This window comes from Labrus bergylta, chromosome 13, assembly GCF_963930695.1.
Source record: "Labrus bergylta chromosome 13, fLabBer1.1, whole genome shotgun sequence".
Taxonomy (NCBI): Eukaryota; Metazoa; Chordata; class Actinopteri; order Labriformes; family Labridae; genus Labrus; species Labrus bergylta.
In genome coordinates this window covers 25,801,723-25,827,601 of record NC_089207.1, presented here as the reverse complement: position 1 = coordinate 25,827,601, position 25,879 = coordinate 25,801,723, and the positions used below count along the sequence as shown (strand labels likewise).

The 25,879-nt window shown below is 39.8% G+C and overlaps 3 protein-coding genes across 4 annotated transcripts; 1 reads left to right on the top strand and 2 right to left on the bottom strand.

The window, feature by feature from the left end:
- The first annotated feature begins 1,069 nt into the window (after positions 1-1,069).
- On the top strand, positions 1,070-12,695 carry LOC109996836 (collagen alpha-2(VI) chain). 2 transcript variants are annotated; one of them, XM_020651145.3, is made up of 28 exons: positions 1,070-1,227; positions 2,355-2,499; positions 2,998-3,608; positions 3,723-3,743; positions 3,838-3,903; positions 4,007-4,060; positions 4,143-4,187; positions 4,287-4,313; positions 4,407-4,433; positions 4,529-4,573; positions 4,661-4,714; positions 5,002-5,064; positions 6,601-6,663; positions 6,750-6,803; positions 6,904-6,939; positions 7,027-7,089; positions 8,432-8,494; positions 8,745-8,807; positions 8,936-8,998; positions 9,129-9,179; positions 9,261-9,359; positions 9,744-9,806; positions 9,969-10,004; positions 10,100-10,145; positions 10,225-10,377; positions 11,249-11,704; positions 11,788-11,826; positions 11,897-12,695. In XM_020651145.3, exons 2-28 carry the CDS (start codon positions 2,361-2,363, stop codon positions 12,496-12,498), a joined length of 3,102 nt encoding a protein of 1,033 aa, XP_020506801.1. In that variant the 5' UTR covers positions 1,070-1,227; positions 2,355-2,360; the 3' UTR covers positions 12,499-12,695. The 2 variants fall into 2 exon arrangements, with proteins under 2 accessions (XP_020506801.1, XP_020506800.1); XM_020651144.3 differs by having other exon boundaries at positions 2,355-2,508.
- Positions 12,639-20,943, bottom strand: xrcc5 (X-ray repair complementing defective repair in Chinese hamster cells 5). The gene is made up of 21 exons (XM_020651146.3): positions 20,673-20,943; positions 19,963-20,076; positions 19,667-19,850; positions 18,881-18,929; positions 18,618-18,740; positions 17,960-18,139; positions 17,461-17,575; positions 16,453-16,591; positions 16,258-16,370; positions 16,047-16,109; positions 15,819-15,956; positions 15,648-15,738; positions 15,198-15,325; positions 14,852-15,048; positions 14,523-14,613; positions 14,303-14,372; positions 14,039-14,148; positions 13,697-13,793; positions 13,428-13,495; positions 13,240-13,314; positions 12,639-13,067 (listed from the first exon to the last, which is right to left on the bottom strand). The coding sequence occupies exons 1-21, from the start codon at positions 20,685-20,687 to the stop codon at positions 13,053-13,055; spliced, it is 2,175 nt and encodes a 724-aa protein (XP_020506802.2). The 5' UTR covers positions 20,688-20,943; the 3' UTR covers positions 12,639-13,052.
- Positions 20,944-21,711: 768 nt separating this feature from the next.
- Positions 21,712-25,685, bottom strand: tmem169b (transmembrane protein 169b). Its single transcript, XM_020651173.3, has 3 exons — positions 25,528-25,685; positions 24,562-24,934; positions 21,712-24,085 (listed from the first exon to the last, which is right to left on the bottom strand). The coding sequence occupies exons 2-3, from the start codon at positions 24,833-24,835 to the stop codon at positions 23,451-23,453; spliced, it is 909 nt and encodes a 302-aa protein (XP_020506829.1). The 5' UTR covers positions 24,836-24,934; positions 25,528-25,685; the 3' UTR covers positions 21,712-23,450.
- Positions 25,686-25,879: the final 194 nt, after the last annotated feature.

The following is a 25,879-nucleotide window of genomic DNA, read 5'->3' as shown; positions in this document are numbered from 1 at the left end:
TTATTCTAACTGTAAAAGCAGTTAAGGTGCATTGACTGAATCATTTCACTAAAAACTTCACTTAGGCAGGCTAAATAACCATGAAAAAATTACACTTTGTTTGTATAGTACAGAAGAGGATTAGGGCCACTGAAAACAAATATTTTGGTTCTGCCTTTTCTTTTAGGATTCTGACTTTAATCTCAGAATTCTGAGAAATAAAAGTCAGAATTATTTTTTCTCAGAATTCTGGCTCCGACAGAAAAAAGTCAGAATTATGAGAAAACATATTTCTTTGTTATGAGGAACAAAATAATTTATTTTCAGTGGCCCTAATCCTCTTCCGTATATGTGCCCATATTGCCACCTCTAAAGTCCAGTAAATTGTTGTATTTTCAATAGCATTTGATTGAGTTTGATTTCAATTACATTAAAAGTGGTTTGAAACATCCTGGAAAATGTGAGATTAATTAAACATTTCATATAGACTGTGGACATCATTTATATTAGACATTTGGTCATTTTTGGAGAGTTGCTGCAGTCAAATTCCTATATGACATCTCTCACGCTTAACGGTCTGTGAGTGTGTGCAGCTCTCTCCATGTAAGGATATGCAGCAGTGGAGTCCAAGTGTTTGTAACACTGAGCTTTGAGAGAATAAGTCACTGACACTCACATTTATTCTGCCAAATCGAGCAGATAAATAGACTACTGCAGCGCGTTCTGTTTAATTAAAACTACTCCATTTTCTGGAATAATGTCTGTGGTTTTGTGACTGCGACATCTCGTTTGACTCCTGCAGACAATCTGTTGACTGAAATGATCTATTTCTTATTTACTTTTAAGACAACTCTTTTAACCGCTTATAACAATTATTTATGACCTATTTATCATGTTTTTAATAGAGCCACTTGTATGTGTGTGTTTCTGCTGTTGTTTTTTTTGTGTCTAGCTGTATGCGCACTGATGCTGTTTTACACAAATGAAGTTCCTAACGGATAAATAAAGTTATTTGAATTGACTTCCAAATGAAAGTGACAGTAGGCCTACGCGTGAGTCGCTGCGCGTGCGTCCCGGAGGCGCTCGTGCGTCAGTGCAGTATAAAACGGGCGGCTCCTCGTGCAGAAACTGACCCCGACTCTCTCTGTTGATATGGCAACTTCCCGATTGAGATGATTATCTCCTGAGTTTCCTGACAGCCTCAAGTCGCTGTTTGGGTTTTTACTGTCTACGTGCAGTCGTTGTGAGGTGAGTCACTTTTTATTTGAACTTTAGAAAGTTTTCCTGCATTAGAAAATTGCTTAAAAATGCTGTTTATCTGGTCGGCAAAAGACTTTCTGACAGGATACGTTTCTCAAATGAGTCTTCAGGTTTTTTCTGCACTTTACTGGTCAAATTTTTTTTGGGAGAGAAATTGTTAAATTTGGGAAAGTTATATTAATAAATGTTTGCACCTTGTTCCATCAAAATATTAGCTGTAATAAAAGTACAAATTTCTTAGCAGTAAAATTTAACCTACTTTTCACACAGAATGGCCGTCTTCAGAGTTTTATGATGTTATTGAAGAACTGGACCACAACGAATCAATTGTATACCCTATACATGCCACGTTATAATGTTGTAGGTAGTGGACTTTTGCCTGTTGTATAGCAATGCATTTTTATCGTAAAAAATGTAAATTATTAATTTGTAAAGTGAAGTTGGTAACTTTACATGTTTTTGAACAGAGGCAGTTGAGTGAAAACAATAGGTTTAAATTATGGGATGAAGAAGATTAAAGTAAACACTAAACAAACTGAACTTAGCACACATGTCTACTATTGTATTCTTTTGCTTTATCTACTTCATTGTCTTCTTTATGTTTCTGAGCAGGATCTGTAGGCTTTATTTTATTTTGTTAGTCATTGATGTTGCATTATGGAGCTTTATTCTTTTAGAAAAAGTTTTCCCTAGCTATAGCACATTTTTGTTTAATCACTTAGCACCAAATAGTAATTCATCTTTGGAGGGGATTTCATCGCACAAACCCTAACATGGTCCTCTGATGTCTTTATTATGTTTAATCACTCTTGACATGAAATATTTCAGAAAGCCTCGCTGTGGATTTTAATGTCACTAAACGAGACATGTAACATCTCTAACATCTTTTCCACCTACATCTGAAATATTCTCCTCTTTCCCCATACAGTCTGGTTATTCACTGACATTGTTTAAAACACAGATAAACATTCCTGAGCTCTGCGGAGATGCCTGCTGTGAAGACTCACTTTGTGTGACAGCTACTTCCTGCATTAAAAAGCAGTGTTGGAGTAAAAAGTAAGCCTTCAAAAATGACCTCACTCACCTCTTGTTGTGTTGTTTTTTTTTTTTTGCAGGATAGAATGGCGATGATTTCAGGGTTCATCTTTCTATGCATGCTCCAAGCAGTAACCCTTCAAGATCTGACACCTCGTGGACCCCGGCCGTTCCCTGGACGGGGTGACAGCCCAGGACCGACTCAGCCGCCTCTCCCACCTACAGGTTGTCTGAGTGAGTGTCAGAGAGTTATTGTCAGACGATAATACTAACTTTATAGCATGAATGATTGTAAACAAGGTGTTTCAGAGTACCAAAGTGAAAATGTTACAACAGTTTGCATGTATAATTCTCAATATGCAACGCTTAAAAGATTTATTTTTGGGGGCTTTTTGCCTTTATTCGATAGGCCAGTGGATAGAGTAGGAAACTGGGTAGAGAGGATGGGGAATGACATGCGGGAAAGGAGCCACAGGTCAGACTCAATCCCGGGCTGCCCACATGGAGGACTATAGCCCCCTTGCACGGGACGCAACCTAACCGCTAGGCCATCTTTGCCCTGAAACTAACACTTTAAAACTAGAATACTTCCATCTGATGTTGAAAAATAACAATAGTACTCTACTGCAAAGTACCTCTGAATTATACAGAAGTACAGCATATGAGTGAAACATAGCAGAGTGGGAAAGTTGTTGACCTTTTTGTCCTTGTCATCTCCTCTAGCTCGTATCGTGGACTGTCCGGTAAAAGTGTTTTTCACCATCGACACCTCGGAGACCATCGCCTTACAGGAGTCCCCACCAGGGGCGCTGGTGAAAAAACTCAAGGAGTTCACCAAGATCTTTGCCCAGAAGTTGGCTGATGAGGAGTACAAGGGCCAGATCAGGATCACATGGTCAGTAGGAGGCCAGAACTTCTCCCAGGATCAGTGGGTCTTCAGCCAGTTCACAAATAAAGAGAACTTCATCAGGAACCTCGCCGGGGTCGATTACCAGGGCAAAGGCACCTACACCGACTGTGCCATCAAAAATATGATCAAACAGTTTACTCAGTACAGCTCAGGGACCGACGACGTCCTCTTCTCAGTGTTCATCACGGATGGACATGTGACAAGAAATCCATGTGGGGGGATAAAGGCAATGGCAGACAAGGCTCGAGAAGAAGGAATCCATACTTTCTCAGTGGCGGCGTCCAAGATTATCGATGAAGTAGGGATGAAGGAGATAGCCAGCTCTCCGGTTGAAGTGTTCCATGATGACTACATAGCTGTGGATATTGTTGAAGGAAAATCGAGGATAATGATCGAATCCATTGATCGTATCATAAAAACCATGGTGATCTAAAATCTTTTTTCCTGTCTTGTCTTGTATTTCATACTTAAATTCAGATTTTGAATACATGCCACTGTAAAGCTCTTTTCGCCGACTTTTGTTTTGTTTTCTCTGCAGAAATATCAAGCCTATTTAAAAGTAAGAAAGACGATACAACCATTTTTGTATGTCATAAAGTATACTAATATTTAAATCAAATCTCTTATTTACATTTAACATTATATTCTTGTAGTGTTACAAGCCTAAATGCTTTGAGTCTCCTGGGATCCCTGGACCAGAAGGGTCTCGAGGTCCAAAAGTGAGTACTGACAACAACAACAAAACATTTCTTGTCAATGTCTACTTCAACTTTTACAGAAGATTGTCTTGTTTACATGTCAATATTTCTTCCTATTTTTTAGGGTCTAAAAGGAGGCACAGGACAAACGGGGCCAAAAGGTCAAAGGGGGAATCAGGTATGATGATATAAGCATTATTATTACTCCTTAAATTCTGTACACTTTTCATTTTAATGCTAAAACAAATCTGAAATTGCAGGGGGATCCTGGCATTGAAGGTCCAATCGGACAACCCGGTCCCAAGGTTTGCTGAAGCCCACTGATTGTGTTTGCGACATACAAGAATTGTCATTTTTGACTCAAATTCCTCTCTCTAATAAATGTCCTTCTTGTTGCCATACAGGGTATGATTGGTTTGAAAGGTGACAAGGTGAGGGATACAACTTTAAATATCTTCCAATCCCCCAGCTGTCCAATCGAATAAAATGCTTTTGGGACTAATGGCTCTGTTGTTCTTTAACAGGGTGAAATAGGAGCAGATGGAGCAAAGGTAACTTATTTTTCTTTTCATAATTCATCTTATTTTGTTCCTGTTTGCATACTGATGTTAAATTTCTGTCTGTGTATTAATGTCCTCACTTTCAGGGAGTGGTAGGAGTACCTGGCATGAATGGAACTAATGGTAGAAAGGTGAGTCTTCATTGGACAAGGACAAAAAGACCAGTTTACCATGACTGTGATATGTTCTGCACACTGACATGAAATCATCATCTTTAGGGTCATATGGGCCGAATTGGAGCTCCTGGTTGCAAAGGTGATCCAGGTGACAAGGTATGTGTAGTTGTTTTTTATAAAAAAAAATATGTATAGGAGATGAGGACCATAATGCAAAATAGCTATAATCTCCAAATATTTAATGTGGAAATGTTTGGCTATGGTGACAAAGTTTAACTAATTAATAATTTATTGTTCCAATTTTGTTATAGACATCTTTTTTTTATATATTTATTAGATTAAGTAACACATTTATATCTTCTAATCTATCAGCTTTATCGCTGAAACTTTTAGTATACTGGTTTACTGAACCGTATAATCGTTTTTGTTTTTGTCTCTAAAAGGGACCAGATGGTTTCCCTGGAGATGTTGGTGACACTGGGCCTCCTGGGGACAACGGACAGAAGGTCTGTATTAAAAACTCAACACATTTCTCTCCCTCCTTACCTCCAGGGGGAAATTAATGTCAGAAGCGTATTTCTGACAGTATTCACAGAAATCCATTTAAAGTTGTTTTAACATTTCATTTAAACCCTAACGTTAAACTAGCTGGTAGTGTTTCAGAAAAAGTTAGACAGTCATCAAAGTCATGTCTTGGATAATGTATAGAGAGCAGGTTGTTTTAGTGGAATGGAACACAGAGAGGGAGCAGGACCCCACACAAAGTGTGTGTATGTGTGTGGGATTTTGTCGTGCTCGATATACTGTACATTATACTGTATTACTTATACATTAAATTATAATCTTTTATTTAAATATATTTCATAGCTTTACAAACAGTTTGTTAGAATCTACAGGTAGAGCTGCGTCCAGTCTTTTGACATTTTCTTTTCCTTTCATGAGTCTTTCAGACACTTCTGGGTCCCATACCCTTTCGGTTCCACACTTACTTTTTTGGCCAACTATCTATTTATAGATGGGTAGATTTCTCTGTCATAACATTTTTTCCCTCTTTTCACAACTGTTTTCATTTCCCATCCTAAACAGACAAGACATCAAAATTAACTGGATTTATTTCTGTGGATTGATATGATTACAGTTAACTCTGAGATTAGAGCTGTGTCCCTAGCAGCCGCCCGCTTTTCATATTGACGGTTCTTTCTTCTGAACAATGATGTGCTATTGAGGGATAGAAAACCGTTGCTACGCGCAACTGGCAAATCAGAAATTTTACCGTTCACAGTAGCCATTTATTAGATTCATGTATCCTCTGGTGACCACGGATGTTTGTGTGAAGAATTGGCCCAACGGTGGAGGGAGAAGGCCTGATTAGTCTCCATCTGTATGTTTACTTGTACTTAACAGCACACAAACAAGCAGTTCCAGCTGGTTTGGGAAAATATCTTTTGCCTAATCCATCAGGTTCAAGCTGAAATTTATACCAAACTAAAGTCTAAGCACAAACTCTCTCTAAGGATCTTTTAAGCCTTCGAACAGGAAGCCTCTAGACAAATTGGAGTAAGTTTAATACCACCACATCAGAAATGTTATGATGTTAGCTCCCTGGATTCACAAGTCCTTGCTATGCTAATATATTTTAGCCAAAAAAGCTAGACCCCTTAGCATAGCAAAGATAAAATACTTGCCTTCTTGCAAGGCATGCCATAGCATCTCAAGTAGTCTAAACAGTTTGGATAATCTCTCCAAATAAACAGTAAAACTGCAATTAGTCATGCAAGGGCTAAAGAGATGACTCATAGATAATGGCATGTTTGTCGGTGTTTAACTGCAACACTTTTGTCCGGTTTTAAAATACCTACGACCAATAGATGTACATTCTGATGAAATGTGTTTACGTTCTTTTCATCTTGTTTCCCACAGGTCTGGTTCCTGATGAGATAGGAAAAACTTTGTATTATTTTTTGTGTCCTGTACACTTGTAGATGTTTAAATGTTCATTAGTGATGTCATCAGTCATGTATGTTTGTTTTTTATTTGTTCAGGGTGATGCAGGTTTCCCTGGAAAGTCAGGTCCACCTGGTGCTAGGGGGGACATAGGACCAAAGGTAGAAAACATGACAGAAAACTCATCAGAAAGATGAACATGATTCTTCAGTGAAAAAAAACAAAATAACACATCTCTGTTCCTCAGGGTGAAAGAGGAAATCCTGGAAATCCAGGGCCACCGGGAAAAAAGGGAGAAGTGGTACTGAGAAATATTATTTCATTATAATTATCTCTGTAGTGTACTACTGTAAGTTAATATTTCTACACTGACCCTGAAATTAAACTATTACTTTTTGTAGGGGATTCCTGGAACTATTGGACCAAATGGCGAAACGGTATATAAAGCTGTTTTTTAAGAAAATGAAATAATAATTTGGAGAATTTGCTGTCAAATGTAATAAGTATGAAATGAATATTAACAGGGAAGGAGAGGAGACGAAGGGAAGAAGGGAGCCCAAGGTCCTGACGGGATAAAAGGAGAGAGGGTAAGTTCAGCTCTCAGAGAAAGTTGTATGTTAAATTCATCAAGTACTCATTAATAATTTGAGTTTGTATACTGTCCCCACACAAGCAACAGCCATGGTCATAATAATAATATTAATATCTTCTGATGAGCCATACTTCCACCACTTTCTCTTAAACTTATCAATTTGGTGGCCAATGATGAATATCATAATGATGAAGACCATTATGATGAAGATCATAATGATGAAGAACATTATGATAAAGACCATTATGATGAAGACCATAATGATGAAGAACATTATGATAAAGACCATTATGATGAAGACCATTATGATGAAGAACATTATGATGAAGACCATTATGATGAAGAACATTATGATAAAGACCATTATGATGAAGAACATTATGACCTCTTAAAACTCATTTTCGCTCATTTCTATACTGATTAGAGCTCTCAAGAACTGCCGTCAATGTTGTGCTTTGCCTCTGGTCACTTCCTGTCAGCACCTGTGTGTCCAATCAGACTCAAAGCTGATCGTTTGCTCTTACTGACATTGTTCCCTTTTTTCTAGATCCTTGCTTGTGTTGTTCTTACTCTCTGATGTACGTCGCTTTGGATAAAAGCGTCTGCTGAGTGAATTGTAGAATCATACAGTACTGCATAAAACACACCTGGTGTCATTGAACACAGGAAGACATGGGGAGATTGTGACCACATTTCACATTTGGACAAACAATCAATCGCTCGCACAAATCTTGGCTGGCCACCTTTGAAATGGAAATATTCTGCTGCCGGGGTTTAGGAATTTGAAAAGACAGACAAGTCCAAGGAAAGGAAAGCAAATGTTAGTAGTTGGCGGTTGCATACCATCTTGTATTTTAGTTAGCTTTGCTACTGTAGCAGGTTTGTAGCATTGAGAGCAGTTTCATGTTAAAAACACTGGAAAAGTTGTTGAACACAATACTACAGACCTTCATCTGAAACATGACTAAATGTTTTTTTTTTTAAAGAAACATGCTCAGAGGAACATATGGGAAAGAGATTTGGCATTTGATATCTAAAAGAGACAAATATGTTGTTGAGAAAAAAACACCAACAAAGCAGACTGGATTCCTAACAACCTGAAAGAGACCAGCCTCATGGGTTTCAAACCCCTCTCTGGGGTTTTTGTTCTAACAGAGAAAGATTGTAAACACTTCCTTGCCCAGTATAATTACTGTCTGAGTTGCTATGGAACATTACTTTAAATGATTCTGAGGAAAATCCTTCAGATAACTCTTTGTTTCCTGTTGGTGTTTGTATAAATCTATTTGTGATTAATGGTGCAGTGCAGCTTCTGACACTTTCATCTATTTTTCCAGGGAGAACGAGGATCACATGGAGGCAGAGGTCGGTCTGGTGAGGACGGACTCAAGGGTGCAAAGGTGAGGGGGTCAAGCAGTGAGCAGATTTTGGCAAAAAAAAACAAAAAAACTCAGCCGTTTTTCCAAGGAAAAATAATAACGCAAGTTTTGTCTTTATGTTGCGAGTGTCCTGCCAAAACAAACAAAAACGTTGTTCCCTCTTTTACAAATCCACACTTTTTAAAAGTGTATCAGAACTATGCTTGGCTAGATTTTTATCTGCATTAGTAAGTTTGAGTATGTCGGTGATGTTTCATTCAATCTCTTATAGGGAGACCAAGGACTGCCTGGACCGAGGGGTCATTCAGGAGAAACAGGGGGCCCAGGAGAAATTGTGTGTACTTTATAACATCATAATCAGCGACACTAAGTGCTCATTGTCACAGCTGTGTTTTAAGTGGATTGGTAAGAAAATTATTTCTGTAAATTACAGAGCATTTACAGTGTCTTCTGTGGTTCAAGGGCACTGTGGGAGATCCTGGAGACCCTGGACCAAGGGGAGACTCTGGAGTCCCGGGACCAAAGGTGTGCCAAACCTTTCTGTCACTTTAAAATGTAAAATAATGCTATATATATATATATATATATATATATATATATATTTTTTTTTTTTTGGATATATATTTGGATATTGATGATTTTTTTCCTTCTAAAGGGTGACAAAGGAAGACAAGGATTTAGCTATCCTGGAGCGAGAGGAGCCACTGTAAGGTTATCCCATTGACCTCATGAAATTCATATTTGTTTTAAAGTCTACTGAATTCTGAAACCGCTCTTAATTTTTCAGGGAGACAGAGGCAATCCAGGAAGAGCAGGACCTAGGGGGGGCAGAGGTGACTGTGGTGCCAAAGGACAACCTGGAGATAAAGGATCTCTAGGACAACCTGTAAGATTCATCACACAAGTTTCCAAATAGTTTTCATTCTATTAGGCAGGTTTTTCTTTTCCATGTCTTGAGATTTTTTCCCCTCCACTGTATTTAAACTGACTGGAGCTCGGTGCCTGCAGCATTAAGTAATTGCTTTTGACAAGCTCAGAAAGCTCACGAGTAACGTCTCTTTCCAAAAGCATCCAAAGAAAACTCTTCATGAGCAGTTCTGCGGATTTTTCTTCAGCATCAGGACATTGCTTCTGGAAGCAGGTGTTAAAGTTTAGAGCTCCCAGAATTCCTCTGGGACTTCCAAACAATAGGACTTCCAAAGAGTTCCAAAGAGTAATATTATTCAGAGAAGAGTCATTTCTCCTGAATTTTCTTTTTTTTGTTGCACAGGGGGAACCAGGTCAGCTAGGTCAGCCAGGAGACAGGGGACCCAGAGGCGACCCTGGACCTGATGTAAGCAACAGCGAAACCACTCAAATAATTGTTTGACCATGCATGCAAATTTAAGCTCTAACTGGTTTCTTCTTGTATGTGTGTGTGTGTGTGTATGTGTATGTGTATGTGTATGTGTATGTGTATGTGTATGTGTATATGTGTGTGTGTGTGTGTGTGAAGGGAGGCCCAGGTCCAGAGGGGGATCCTGGCCTCACTGTGAGTAATATTTTAAAAAACATTACATTTTAAAGGTCACTGTTCTTTATATGTCCTTGTTTGTATTACGTCTAATCTGCATCCTGTCACTGCAGGACTGTGATGTCATGACTTATATCAGGGAGACGTGCGGTTGTTGTGGTAAACACATATTGCACAAAAACAGATTTAATATCTAGTCTCTTCTACATACTGATCCTTTACTTTTTCCTTTTCTCAGACTGTGAGAAGCGCTGTGGACCTCTGGACATTGTATTTGTAATCGATAGCTCAGAAAGTGTTGGGCTGACAAACTTCACTTTGGAGAAGAACTTTGTTATCAACACCATCAACAGGCTGGGGTCTATGGCCAGTGACCCTGCATCTGTTACCGGTACAGTCGAGCAAAAACAAACCACAACACAGATGTACAGTACCTACAAACGCTTTAGCAGACAGTTTCAAATGACAAGAAGTAGAGGCTGCCATAAGGATGAACAATTTCCAATGAGTGAATCACATAATCCAGCACTAAATACAGAATAGAGTCACCACCAAAAAACATTTGGACTGGACCACATGGCAGCGCACTCTTCCTTAAACCTGTGACTGCTGCAGTGACGGCAGATTGTCCACGTTGTGTATTTTCAGCCTTTAAATGTTTTTACCAGTAAATAGTCTGAATGAGTAAGTAACTGTAACTAATGATGATTTACTTTCAGAGTGATGTGAGCATCAATACACCAGATTTACTCTAAAAACATATGCAGGCAAGATTTCTTTGGATAAAATGATCATTCACAAAAAGAAACATTGACTCACTTTAGACTATCAATAAACGAGTGCCTCAGACTTTCAGATTAGACTGCCTTTCTTCACAATTAACTTTCTAATCAAGACAGTCATTTATTTAGAAGCTACTTGTGTCCCCCTGTTTCTTGAAGAGAACCTGATTCTTCAAATTGTTTTGACCCAGTGCAGTATTAGCTTCAACCTTCTTTCCATTGATTCACTTTGTTTTTAGTCAACTTCATATGAAGCACCACTTGTGTATGTTTAAGTAACTTAAAATAGTCCTCAACAAATGCACATCTGTTTCAGAAGTATTTGCTTTATAAAAGTAAAAATATCAATCTGTGACCTACAGTATTTTTAAGCAAGTACTGAGAGCAGGACTAGCATGATTGGTTCTGGTCTTAGAGCCTATCCTTACAACCTGATTTATATTTTTGAAATGCACGACCTGACCTGTTTGCCTCTTCTAGGTACAAGAGTCGGAGTTGTCCAATTCAGTCACAACGGGACTTTTGAAGCCATCCGTCTCGATGACCCAATGATAAACTCCATGTCTGCCTTCAAAGCGGCTGTGAAGAATCTCCAGTGGATTGCTGGAGGCACCTTCACGCCCTCAGCTCTGAAGTACGCTTATGATCACCTCATCAGGGACAGCAAGAGAGCCCAGGCAAAAGTGTCCGTGGTGGTGATCACAGACGGTCGCTTTGACCCCCACGACGATGAAGATCTGCTCAAATACCTTTGCAACGACGACCGGGTGGTGGTGAACGCTATCGGGGTTGGCGACATGTTTCAAAGACAGCAGGATGATGAGATCCTGGGGTCGATAGCTTGTGACAGAAAGGAACGTGTTGCTCAGATGAACCACTACATCGACCTGGTGGCTGAGGACTTCATAGAACAGATGGAGACAGTGCTGTGTCCTGGTAAGTCTGCACACACACATCAGTGATAAACATGGTTCTTCTGAACTTAAATCTCACCGATGTTCTTTTGAATTCCCGTTTAGATCCGGAGATTAAGTGTCCTGATCTGCCCTGCAAGAATGGTAGGTGTTTTTTCATACCTAGATTGCTATAATTGATCGCAGCTCAGCCAATCATTCGTGTCTTTCACAGAACCTGATGTTGCTCCATGCGTCCAGAGGCCGGTAGATTTGGTATTCCTGCTTGATGGCTCAGAACGCCTCGGGATTGAGAACTTCCGGTACGTCCGCGAATTTCTGATGGAGGTGGCAGACCGGCTTGTAATGGCACAAAACAAGACGGACCGTATGCGAGCTCGCTTGGCACTCACCGAGTTTGGCAAGGAGAACGAGAACCATGTAGCCTTCCAACTCACTCATGACCCCGCTCTCATTGCAGCAGGCATAGCCCGCCTGCCTTATTTGGATTCCTCCTCAAGCGTGGGGCCCGCCATCTTACACGCCATCGACAACATCCTGAGTAAAGGAACGACTCGGCAGACCAGACGGAACGCGGAGGTTTCATTCATTTTCATCACAGATGGCATCACGGACAGCAAGAACCTGGAGGAGGCGGTCAGTGCCATGCGTGGTGCACAGGTTGTCTCCACGGTGATGGCCACAGGAAGTGATGTTGACCATCAAGTCCTAGCGAAGCTGGCTATGGGCGACAAAGACGCCATCTTTATGGTCAAAGACTTCTCACGTCTAACCCGGTCCAGTTTGTTTGAGCGTTTCATCCGGTGGGTATGTTAATCAAAGACAACATGGATGCAAACATCATACTGGTGCTACACTGTACAATCTGCTAATTAATCCACTGCACTGCTTTACTGCACTTATCAGGAAAACTGTATTCATCCTCAGTATTTTGATATACAACAGGACACGTCCAACATGTTTAATCAACCATTGAGCTTTACTGATTTTAATAAACTTGTTGGGACACTGAAGCGCTGTTTGCCTTTCAAGTCAGAAAAATGCGCATCCATCATAAGATTTAAATGACTTCTTGTATTAAGACATGACATTAATAAAAAAATAAAGAAATGTGACATTTAAAATTAAACACCTACAAAGCCCCAAACATACAGTTCCTTATGATACTTTTTTGTAAAGACTCTGGTGTAAACATTAGTTGAGTCTAGCTTTCCTCTGCGCAGTTAAATGTAGTTACAGAGTATCAGGGGTCTCTATGTGGGAAGCAGAACAATGGACGGCTGATTGGCTTTGGACTGGCCTGGCTGAATGATTGCATTCTTCTCATTTCTTTTGCGTGTCCACTGCAAACTCTCCCATTGCCTCCCGTCTTACATCATGTCCAGCTGCACAGGAAGAGAATATAAGAGACGTTTAGACTCAAGAGTCTATCACATGTCTCTATGAGCCAAGCCCATCAACAAGCACAAAGAGTGAAGCAAATCAGACAGGAAATGCATTCTTATAAGTTTGGGAGAAACTTCATTAAACCCTGAAAATATGAATAGAAACACTTGCCAGGTCATCCAAGTCTCCTGTATCTTCAGCCGGTGGTGCAGCCACCTCCTCTTTCTTCTCCTCAGAAACCAGAAACTAAGGACAACATTTAATTACTGCAAGAGATATGTTTCATGGTAGTTTAAAAAATGTCAATCATTCAAATCTTTCCTAGACAGCTTCAAAGGGGGAAGATTTAATCAAGTCACCTGATTAGCTTCGTTTTTGGATACCCTGCTTCCTTCAACCTCGTCCTTGCTGATCAGAGTTATGGCATCTGTCAATCAAATAGCAAGAGTCAAGTCTGCAAACATTAAGCTCCTTAAAAGGGATTAGGACTCAGGCACCAATCAGCTTCCTGTTTTCTATTGTTTACATATTTTTGGACTTGAAAAACTATGTGGAAACTTCACCTCCTCTCGAGGGAGGAGTGATTTGAAAGGAATCCTGGAGCCCTGAGTAAAGAGGCTTATCGCACCTTGAACAAGCAGGTCCCAGAAGACCTCCAGCCCTCTGTTTGGGATGCTTCTTTTCAGGGATTGAAGGTAGCTGTTGTACAGATCTGCATTCTCCAGCTGAAAGGTATAAAAACATTCAAAAATGCATTTATGAGTCTCTAACAGCCAACAACTACATACAGGCACAGAAACTCATAAGAACTGGCCTCTGTTCAAGACACTGTTATCTCAAGCTGAGTCATAATCTCCGCAGCAAAGCCAAAATTTAACGTCCCCATGTCTCTAAATTATTCCAGAGACTCCTAAAACAGAAACCCCCGCATCATCGTGCACTCCCCAAACTCAAGATAGTGAATGTTTACCTTAACCGACTGCTCCCTAAAAGCCTGGATACAGGTGATGCTTTTCATGAAGTAGTGTGTGTTCTTGTTGCTTAGCAACTGCTCTATCCTGTGAGTCAGTTGCTGACAGGCTGGGAAGGACGCAGGGGTCAACACAACCAAACAAAGAGATAAATACAATTACAAGGGCTGAACATGAGTCATGAGGGTTTAGAATACCACCAAAAAAAAAACAGTTTATCAGATCACCCGGAAAAACAAGACAGAAAAAAAACTGGACCTCACCCTCTCCGAACGGAAGACTCTTCTGCTTAATCAGAGAACGGAAATCTCGGGCTGGATTAACGCTGCCCACCTGGTAAAAGGGTTTCAAATTAGCAAGGAATTAGGTGAAATGTGAATTTCAGTGTTTAAACAAGTGGTGGAGTGCTTTAAATAAAACTAGCAGTTTTTATCAAGTCTTTATCCCTCTAGGATTATTCTGCCCATGCAGCTCCTTTCTCACCGAAGTAACAGAGCCTTCAGCGATGTCAGCCAAGTTAAACTCCTCCTCTTCGTCATCTCCTTTGGCCTTCTTGGTATCTGGCTCCTCAGAACTATAAATAACAAAGAAGGTCAGCTAGAATTCTTTAAACCATCTTAAAACTCAGCAAAAACCTCCACACACACAGAAACATTTTCATAAACGTACTGTAAGACTAAAATGTATAGTATGCAAGTATACTTAGTAGAATTTAAAATGCTTTTATAAACTATCGAACACAGAAACGTGTCTCTACTTAAAGTAACTTACAGCTTTAACCCAGCCCAAACTTTAACACAAATCAAACTCACTCTTTGCCAAAAATCTGAGCACTCGTCTTCAGCTTCTTTTTCTTCTCCACCTCAACGAGGGGAAACTTCTTTTTCATCTCCTCAAGTGAAGCCCTGCACTGTTCACTGATGAGATCAGGGCGCTCAAGAGCAGCCTTCAGCCACGGCTCCATTTGGGGAAGAGGGGTGCCTGGGTTCACGGCCCGATGGTGCAGACACTGAAAGAAAAGGTTTGGTGTGGGGAGTTGAAAGGAAGAAAAACAGACTCCAGCTGGTGAAGCTCTGGTCAGACACATGCATGTTTTTTTTTGTCTTACATGAGTAATAAAGCTTTTTGAACTTTCACACACAAGCTGGACTGCAGTACCTGGAAGTGCCTCTGGAAGGCAGGGTTGGGAATGTTCTGGACCTCGAACAAGTCCTTTTTTTCTCCATCTTCCTCCTCAATCAACATCATGGAGTCAATGAGAGAGTCTACTATCGACAGCTGGGTGTCTAGATAAACCACATAGCACATGATGTCCATTTACTTAAAAACAATGCCTATAAGATACAAAACAGACATAGCCCTGTGTGTGTGCTAACTACATGCAGGGATCCTGGAGAATCAATGTGAAAACTACTTGAGCCATTCCTTTTTTGCACAACAAAGCAGCAGTGTCATGTGTACACCTGCAGCTTTAAATATTTAAAGTGCAGCTGTTATAATCATGTTATAATGAAAGCCTACAATCAGTTCAACACAAGTGTGCGAGTTTGAGGCAGTTTGCATCAACAAAGAGCTCACATGAATATGCCTGATGTGCACAAACGGTACCTGATGGAGTGAGCTTTTTGTTGTTCTCAAGAGATGGAAATGTAAACTGTCTGAGGTCTTCGGTGAAGGGCAGCTGAACATACATCAGACACTGTTGAGGCAGAGAGACGGACCATGAACTCTGTGCTGTTTGCCGGAGGATTCAACAATTAGACTTAGACGTGATCTCACCTCGTAGTCTTTGGTGATGCATGGGAAGGCTGCTCCTACTTGAGGGTTGCAGCGCCGGTCGTAGGCGTAACGTACAATGGCCACCATGTCCAGTTCATCCAGTGCTCGGATTAGAGCGGATAGAGCGACTGCAGCATGCTGCTCGGAAACAACAGTGGAAACAAAAACTAGTCAGTAAACAGCATTAAAGTCTCGGGCATTTTAGCCATTTTTTTTTTCTTTTCTTACCTCGTCATCTTTGCCAGGAAACATCTTGATGACTTGACTCCCCATGAACTGATGGCGATGCACCTGCAGGAAGTAAAGACAAAAAAAAAAAACACCAAACTTTACCCCCAATTTCCACAAACTCTGTTCACACAGCGCCACGGGTTTGCTGACGGCGCTTGTCCCGCCTGCGCTTTACTTGCCACATGTGTAATTAAAAAAAGGACAATACCTGGCTCTGTTTGGTGAAGCCGAGGACAGCAAAGCACTTTCCATCATGCTTGTATTTCATCTGGTCTTGATCTACTTTTGCGAAGGGAACGATATCACTTCCATAACGAAAACCTGCAGACAAAAATAAAATGAAAGTCGCCATCTTTTACACTGTTGTTTAGAAACACATCAACACCAGACAACGACTTCTCACCTTGGATGGTATCGTCCTTCTGCACCTCTGTCTCATTGTCGTCATCCAGACAGTAGACGGTCTCTCTCTTCACGTCGTCTCTTTTGTTGCTTTGAGCGTCCACCGTCGTCCACGATTTCTTAAGTTTCTCTTCGGTCACCTGGAAAAGAAAACCTTCAGCTTTCCTGGCAAACTTTACGTGACTGTTATTGATTGTTGCCACCTGTGTTTTTACTTGTTTGGTATTGTTTTAGCCTTTAAATGCATCACTTCCTGTATTAATTTTACTGCTTTTCGTCCTTTTTAAATTCCAACTCCTTTTACAATTTAACTCTTCAGCCCTCTGCTGCTTTATTCATTGAACCATCTCTCATTTCTTTTCCTCTTCATTCTTTGCTTACAGCCTGTGATGTGATGTCGTCCCACTCTCCCTCAATTTTTATTTTAATTTTGATCTCTCCTGGTTGATTTTAAACTAATTTTCCTTTATTGTATTGAACTGCCTCTTCTTCATACCTGCCTGTTGTATTTTATCTTATTTCTGTTATTTGCATTTATATTATTTTTGCCCTCTGTTTGGCCCCTCTATTGATCTCTGTTCTGTTGTTGTGTTGCTGTATTTGATTTGTCTGTGACAGCACTTTGTAAACAATTGTTTTTAAAGTTGCTATATAAATAAATGTATTATTATTATCATTATTGTGTTTTTTTTTTGTTGAGTTATGGGGACTGGCATTGCAAATTAGGCAATAAATGCTGCAGTGAGTGCCAACAGTCTACTTGCGTCATACTTCTCCCTATACAAATAAACATTAAAGAAAAGAATAACCATATGAAAGTTAGTGAAATGTATCTTAAGCATGTAGTAAGAGAATGAGCTAAACATAACTTACTGCTCTAAAGGTACAACACTACTGTACAATACAACTGGGTTAAAAAAACACAAAGAAAATAGGATGTTATGAGTAACCAGATGTTATATTCTTCTTTAAAACAAAGCATCAGATGTGTAATGTCCAGTAAACTTACTGCTTTATATCCAACGATACGGATAGACAGAGCGCTGCCAATGGTGAGCTGACAGGGCCAGGCCATGGGTCTCCTCTCGATACGCTTGAACATGCAGAGCTGTTCAATTGCATTCCTACAGCGGGAATAAAACACAAGGAAAGAAAATAAATTTCATAATGCAGCATGCAGTTAGAGAATTAAGAAAAATTATTCAAAGAGAAAATTGTGAAAAAAGCAGAACGACTTTCTCATTGAATCTTAGGGCCGGGAAATTCCTGCAGTATTGGGACAAATGGATTGTGTTTTGTTTTTTTTTTACATCGAGAGCTGATAACTAAGCCACTATCGTATGAATTGATGTTGAAGTGTATTTCCATCAGTAGAGATATCTAGATTGTGTGGATGACCAACTGTTTGTTATATCTGTGTGTTGTTGTTTTTACGTTTGTTGACAAAAATAAAGTACATAAAAAAGAAGGATGTGAGACATGATGGATATCTGTAGGAGCCCTCCAACCTGAAGGTGTAAATTTCCTCCAGGCCGTCCTCCTCATCCAGGGTAAGCACGATGTGTTTCATCATGTCCAGACCATCTTTCTGTTCACTGGTCAGTCCTTTGCCTGTGCCGTGATGACCAGGGCCTCTCCTGTCTCCATCTCCTCCACCTTCTTCATCTTCCTCTGCAGCAAATGGCAGACTGAAGAGGAGTAAGGTTAGGTTTCAGTTAATACCATAAAGGTTTGTATAATAGACTTTACAGGAGACCAAAGTCATTGTTGTTAGATTGATTAAAGTACTTGTCTTATATAAAAAGTATTAGGAGATGAGGGAAACCGTACATGGGTTTGTAAATAAGCTTGTATGAAAAATTTCTCAAATGCACTTTGGACCTTTAAATAAATGATATCCCCATTATATAACATATCCCCACATTACACCTTATACCTAAGTTATACACAGTGGTGTTTTAGCTCCTTATTCACTGGGCCACACCTCTTTACTTCTATGAATATCATTCAAAGCACATTAAAAGCATCACAGACAGATGTGAATGTTAAAGTCATCGATAAAAGACTAGAAAATATTTTCAAATGCAGTACATGACAGCCTGAGCAGTTTTGATGGATTCTATTAGATTTCAAAAGGACACTTTGCTTTATGTGTCAGGAACTTACAAAAACTGCAGGGTGATGTTAGCTTGTTTCAGGTTCTCAATGATATCGTCAAGGTGCTCAGAGCTGGCCTGAGTGTTGAGGTCAGTCAGGAGGGCAATGATGAGACGATCGTACTTTTTGTCTCTGAATAAAAAAAATATTTAAAAAACAGGGATTCATCCGCGTTGGGACAGAAATGTTAGAAAAATAAATATTGAAAAGAGTGGACAAAAATGTTTTTTTTTCTCTGATGAGTAGGAATTCTGTTTGAAATCAGAACATACTTGGTTTCTCTCTGAAGGAGATCCATGCTCACGACGAGAGCATCCAGCCCTGATAAAGAGTTAAGATGCTAACAGATTCTCAAGTTGTGGAAAAGAACAGGTTTTAGCTTTTAGCTCTCAAACTATTAAATCAACAATGATTTAACCAACCTAAAACTGATCTTTTTATTATCAAAGATGCATATTAGATCTTTAGTATTTATTTTGATCATCCTTATCTTCTATTTGATGTTAATATGACCTGAATGTTTTAGGCTTTTGGCCAAGTTAGACTAAACTGTTAACTGTTAACAATTAGCTTAAAGTGACAGCACAGCAGACATACTGGGTTAAAATTAATCAAAGATGAAAATACCATAATAATATAATAATAAAATAGTTTCACTTGTGATGCAGTTTATATAGGGCCATTTATAATCCCCTTAATTCAGCCTATCACAGCTGTGCTTGAATATATCTATTTGGTTTTCATTTTGCATGGTAAGCACATGTACCATAACTTATTTTTTATTCACCATATGATAGAATTCTTGATTAGAAACTGATTAACCTGATAAAAAGTATATAAATGTAAGTCTTATATATCAATACAATATATATCGTCGAGCCTCAGAAGGTGGATCTGATTCAGTTGTCATATAAAGTTACAAAATGTTTCCCCTGATAAGAAACATTTGTATTGTGAGCAAAGATTCTTCCACAGCTCATTTTAAATTCTAATTAGATTCTTATGAATGTGAACTTCAATCATTCATAGAGCTGCAAAGTCATGGAGAAAAAGGATACAATCAGCCTGCGAACCCTGTGGATGGACCTGATTCTGTATTTCCTCCAGAAGGTCAAAATCAGGCATCATGAGGTGACGATGCACTGAGATGTTCTGGTACTGACCGTCCTTATCCAGTGGGTTATTTGTGGAGTCCGTGCCAAACAGAACTAAAGCAAGTTCATCCTTTGTCTCTGCAAAAACCTGTCAAAAGACATTTTCCATTTGTGTCAAAGACGTCAGACACAGATCCATAAAGTAGATCTTTGTTGTTTTGTAGTTTTTGGAAGGGCGAAGTATGAGAGTATATTTTTACCTGGCGCTGGACAAACTTCTGAATGACTTTTTTGGCAAGTTCAAAGGGAGGCTCTTCACCCGGGGCAGAGTTGGACATGGAGAATCCCACATCCATGCACAGCACAGAAGCTGACTTCAGTAAATACAAAATTACAACATCTCAGGTAAGACATTAGGGAGACATTTTCTGTTCATAACACGGCCTGAATGAGCCCAGACGGGAAATACATTTTATTGTGCCAAGGTCGGCTTGATTTGGGCCAACTTTTTCAATTTGTTCTCACATAGTGAAACGCAGTACACAATACATTTTTTATACAATTTTTAATACAATTTTTATTTTATCCTGGTATTATTCTATTATTGTATTTTTTTCCGCCTTTATTTAACTGATGTACATTTATTTATTTTTATTTTTAGTAATTTTATTCCTTTTTCCTGTTTTCTTGAGCTGCTGTAATGCAAAAATGTCCCCCATGGAGCATCAATAAAGTTTATCTTTATTTTGAATGGGACGGGTGGAGGGGGCGTGATCAGGACGCTTCAGTCTGAACAGTGAACATGTCCCAACACAGTCTATGGTCCCAACATGTCGACGACGTCAAATGTAGAACCAATGAAGACACAAACAATGTGTTTATAACGTTATCAAGCAGACATTAAAACACCAGACAGGTTAGAGCTGTTAGGGAGGTAAATTCATTTAAAATCCAAGAGAAAGTTACTTACTTTAGAACCTGCCATCTTCTTTTTCCCTCTTTCCAAAACCGCGTGTGACTGTGTTATGGCTCCGGGCAGAAACCGAGAGCGGAAGAAACGAAACGAAGGTTCCTTTTTACGGTGATTACGTTCCTGCAATAAATCTTACAGAGATTCAACGGATCGATGGTGCTGGTTGTTCGCCATAAATTACTATAAACCTGTTCAACGAGCCATTACTGGACCTCTATAAAGCGGTGACAGTTTCCGTTGTGGTTTTTCCAGAGCTGGAGATGAGTCTGTGCAAAGAATGAATACATTAAGAAGATGTAGGTCAAACGCCCTCTTGCGCTTCAAATAGACTCTGTACAAAGAGTGAAGTCATGCTTTAAAAATGGCTTAAATAAATAAAGGCTTCTTAAAGTTAACCCATAGCACCAACCCTCCACCCCATTTCCGCGTATAAGACATTAAAAAGTCCTGTCTATCTTTCGGTCAAAGCATTTGTAGAGAAAATGATCCAACTTATACCAAAAATAAATGAATGAATTAGCTGTCATTTTCATTTGAAGCCGTGGCTCTGGGTCATTTGAGTGGTTTTGACACATATATTGTGTGTTCTGTGTTTTACCATTAGACTAAAATTTTATAAAATTAGACAATAAAGGCAAGCATAAGTTGATAAGTAGGCCTATTGTGTTGTTGTTTTTCTAGAGCACTACTTGGCTTTGGGGCAAAAGGCAACCAAATGTAGCACCAGAGTGCCAATAATCAGAACACTCAATCCCCCTGCATGGTGCTGCTGTGTGCACCATGCAGGGGGATTTATGCTTACCAAGAACAAAGATAACACCAGTTACCAGTGGTTCAATTTTCTTTTACAAGATGATGGTTTGTTTTCTACCAATATCTCAAGAGTAGCACATAATCTCTTGTGACATAATTTCAATGTCATGAAAACAATTGTTTCCCCATCTGTGTAATTATTTGCTTTACATCCTGTGGCTTCAAACATGTTATGTTGAAAACAGACACAGGCAACATCATATGACGCATGTCTTTCTCAGTATTAAAAATAAAACATATTTATTTTACATAGTGGTCAGATAAACATTTCAATAACCAAATTATTCAACCATCTGCTCCACTTAAACCAACCTCATTTACTACAGCTGTTCAGAAGCGCCGGAGTACAAAACACCTAACAACATGATTCATCATTCTGCTTATATTAAATACTTAAAATAAATTAAATCAACATTGAAAGTATGTCTGTTCACTGTAACAGGAATTGCAGGTTGAAAATTACAAATAACTTCATTTAATTGTGTATGAACCAAAAATGTAAACAAAACACAAGTAGAGAGTAAGATAAGAACATCAGTGTTGATGGTGCAACAAACATGAACGTGACAGAAAAATCACATGTCCACCAAAGGAATGTCTGGTATGTCAGTTTTGTCTTACTATATGTCTATGATGAATTCATGGCTATGATCTTGTGACTGGGCCCGAGGGCAATGATGACCTATGACCCACTATAGATCCTTCTTCCTCTCTCTCTGCATTATGTACATGACTATCAAGTTCAGAGAACACAACAGACCACACATCACTGTTTCATTATATCCTTAAAGCCTTAAAGCCTTAAAGCCCAATCAGCATATGCCATGGTACATCTATGCAACCCAACAAGTTTTACAAATATGCACCATGTAAGCACACTATCATCAGATGCTAATGGATATGGTTCTATATTATTCTTATTGTTGACAAAACCCAGAAAAAGACCAACAAAACCATTAATCCTTCTAAGAAGAGTTTCCTCTCTAGAGCCTTTAATACCCTTTTCATCTTCAGCCATAGAGATTTATTTTGATCACCAATAAATAATTAAATTAAAAACATTAAATAACCCATCAATGTGAACCCATTTTGAGTCACTTCGAAATGCTTAGATCTGCAGTGCTAAGGTGTTTTAGCACCACCATGCACTTTATATCTGTGACCCTGTTTTGAAAGATGCATGTCTTCCTAAGGAAGCAATAAGCTTGACGTTTGCAGCTAAAGATGAAACAAATAAGACAGTTTCATGAGGCATGAAGTAACACATTGTTTGTTTTTGGCATTTTCATTGGATTAGTTTGTTGCCAGCCTTATTCAGATGCAGACACAGAACCTGGTGTCAAATTTTAGCACACAGTAATCCTTCATAAGCGGCCCAGAAGGCAGTTTTCTATTTTTTCCAGTTGAAAATCCTGCCTCACTCCAAACACGACTTCAGTGAGTGATAATAATGACTTCACAAATAAGACAGCTTTGACTCTGACATGGGTGCTGTTTTTGATGTCAGTGCACAGTACAGTGATCACATACAATAAATTACACCTATTTACAGATAATGTCAAACTTGTTTTTACACAATGTGTGTATCAGTGTCTACTCAATGTTTCTCTAAACTCTAGTACAGATAGCACCAAGGCCTGCATATCAAAAAAAGTTATGTGAGTGTGAGTCTGTTACAGAAGGTAACTCCAACAACCATAACACATACAAATAAAAAAATTACAACATTTCTGTTCCCATGCTCCAATGAATAATTTAAAGATATCTGGATACGATAATGCCTAACAAAATTGAAAGTAAAAGTCCAGCATATAAGGACCATTCAGGCAGTGTTTGATAAGTTACAGAAAGTAAAACAGTTTTTGGATATTTTCCTGTGTAAAACTTGAACCTTCTGGCACATGCGTTTCAAACCACTATAAATCAGTGCTTACATAAACAAGTGCCTGCGCTTCCCCCGCTTCACACTGATGATGTCTGAGCGAGTTCACTGGGGGCTTTGCTCTGCAGAGTTCCAGAGACCGTATCAGAGTCAAGCAGCTCCACTATGCTATAGGGCGAGCAGTCCTCCAGTCCCAGCTTCCCACAGGCCCAGCCACAGAAACCTTTCTCCAGGTCTCTCACAACCTGCCACCATTCACTGGCAGCCCAGGACACCTGCACCACTGCTGAGTACAGAGCCAGAGACAGCGCCATGGGCATGATGAGCATGGGGTAGAAGATGATGAGGAAGGGGCATATGGTAATCTTGTGCCAGAATGTCCGCTCCTCATTGTACACTAGGAAGACGTTGTACCAGGTGAGGGTGCCGTAGTAGAAGGAGGTGATGAAGGAGAGGAGGAAAACCAGAGGGGCGCAGGAGATGCTCCACAGGACAACGTGGGGTCCCTGACACACGCCTAAGCCACAGGAGCGTTTATAGCCTTCACCTGCCTCACACTCTGCATCGAGACGTTCCCTCGACTTGGCCAGATCCCTGATTTCCTTCTCTGTCAATGTGAGGTGGATGTCCACCAGCTGGCCTTTCTTTTTTCCTCTGGTTATTGTGCCTGTCAGGGTGACGTAGCGGCTGTCTGGAGGAAGGCTCCAGCCTCCATCTAACAGGATGAAATAACAACATTACTACCTTGATGACAAATAAAGATAAATGTCCCTTCCTTATGTGTCCCCTTGCAAGGGTTGACTTCAAATGACTGTTATGGTCTATTATCCAGTGATATTGTAATGTGATGCTATTTTTATCACTTTACATGGTCCCATACTAATGAAAGTACCACAGAGTTTTCTTTACCAAGTTTCATTGAATTCAATTCTAGTACATTTTTTAATCCATCAAGAGAACAAGGGGTCTTGATAAGCATACACATAAAATAGCTAATAGTCACATGCTAAAATATTGAAGAAGTTCTAATATGAATACTACACATTGGCCATCAAATTGACTGGATAGCATGATGAAAGGACTGGTCTTGATTAAAAAAAACGTTCTGTCTTGATAATAAAGGTAAACGTGTGACTGCATATGTCCTAAACATGAAATCGATTCCATCAGTAATAAACACTGGATTCTCACCATCGCCTGTGGGTGTGCAGAGGAATTTAGCTCCTTCCTCCGCTCTCCTCTCTTCCCCCTCCTCACCACCTTGCTCCTCTCCAGATCCCCTCTCCATCTCAGAGCGGTAGACAATAATGGACTCTGGACGTGGGTCTTTCTTCTTCCTCCTCTTCCTCCTTATGGAGGGACCTGATTCTCCATCGTCCACATGGTTCCCTGATATGTCTGACCTTAAGGAGATCATCTGGGGGCTGCCCTCTCCTTCAGTCTGAGACTCCCCTACAAATGCCATGCTCTATCCTGCTCTAGTAAACTCGATGACTCTTAAAGGCTACTTAAAGGGTTGTTGATGGATGTCCCCCCATTGTTTTTTACAACTGAGGATGATTTCCTGTTAAACACAAAGTGATACAAACACACAGAAACAAAGAGAAGAAAGTATTTTAAGAGCAGGTTTGCTTTTTCAGTCAAAAATAATGTAATCCTCTATGTACAGTGATCCTGGCCTAGATTCTGCAAAGTCGTTTTTGCTGTAATGATGGCTGTTAAAATATGTCAAATCTCATTGGTATCATCATTGATCCAATGGTATTAGGCGTTTGAGCAGACAGAGACCTAATTGCTTCGGATAGCTGAAAAACAAAGCGTGAAAGATCTGATCAAAAGAGGGGGATGTCTCTCCTTTGCATGACAGAGCACCGAGAGCCTCTTAGTGGAAACGCTGCGATCTCAGCCTAGATCCCTTAAATACAGAAAGGGAGAAACATAACCCTAACCCGTATTTCGTGGACTATTGTGATTATCTAAAAGAGTGAATGATTTAATAAGAAGGCTGATTAATCGACAATGCATCCCATTCTTCGCACAGCTGATCCCCTCCCATTTAAATCCCACCCATGTCCGCTCTTTTCTCTTTTGTCTGCAGACACCAGCCGGCGAACTGCATGCAACCAAACTACAGCTGCAGACACATTTAAATCTTACCTTTAATGGGTTGAACGAGAACCGGGTGGATCAATTCTGGCGTGTGTGGAAAAATCACAGGATTCGGCTAACATATTGAGGGAGCCCACACAACACAGATCTGTGTTTTGCCGATACAGATGCGCAACGTAAAGGATTTCCAGAATAGCACAAAACCCGCCTCTCCAACCTCTGTCACACCAATCCTGAGCAGATCCCGAGATATCCCTCCTCCTCACTGCTGTTCGGGCCTATGTGATCAAATGAAAAACTGATGGGATAAATCCACTAATGTCGTTTAGTGTCAACTGTGCCAGTGGATGGGGGCTGTAGGCCTAAAAATTGTTGACATTTTTATTCAATAGGCTAAGGC

Bases quoted from the DNA above. Each gene is read 5' to 3' on its own strand.
- LOC109996836 (XM_020651144.3), top strand. From the start codon at position 2,361: ATGGCGATGATTTCAGGGTTCATCTTTCTATGCATGCTCCAAGCAGTA. The intron at 3,609-3,722 runs GTGATCTAAAAT...TTTTCTCTGCAG, and splicing joins ATCGTATCATAAAAACCATG to AAATATCAAGCCTATTTAAA. The intron at 4,715-5,001 runs GTATGTGTAGTT...TGTCTCTAAAAG, and splicing joins AAGGTGATCCAGGTGACAAG to GGACCAGATGGTTTCCCTGG.
- xrcc5 (XM_020651146.3), bottom strand. The intron at 16,592-17,460 runs GTAAGTTTACTG...TTTCTTTTCCAG, and splicing joins GTATCGTTGGATATAAAGCA to GTGACCGAAGAGAAACTTAA. The intron at 16,371-16,452 runs GTGAGAAGTCGT...TTTTGTCTGCAG, and splicing joins GAAGGACGATACCATCCAAG to GTTTTCGTTATGGAAGTGAT.
- tmem169b (XM_020651173.3), bottom strand. From the start codon at position 24,835: ATGGCATTTGTAGGGGAGTCTCAGACTGAAGGAGAGGGCAGCCCCCAG. The intron at 24,086-24,561 runs GTGAGAATCCAG...TCATCCTGTTAG, and splicing joins CTGCACACCCACAGGCGATG to ATGGAGGCTGGAGCCTTCCT.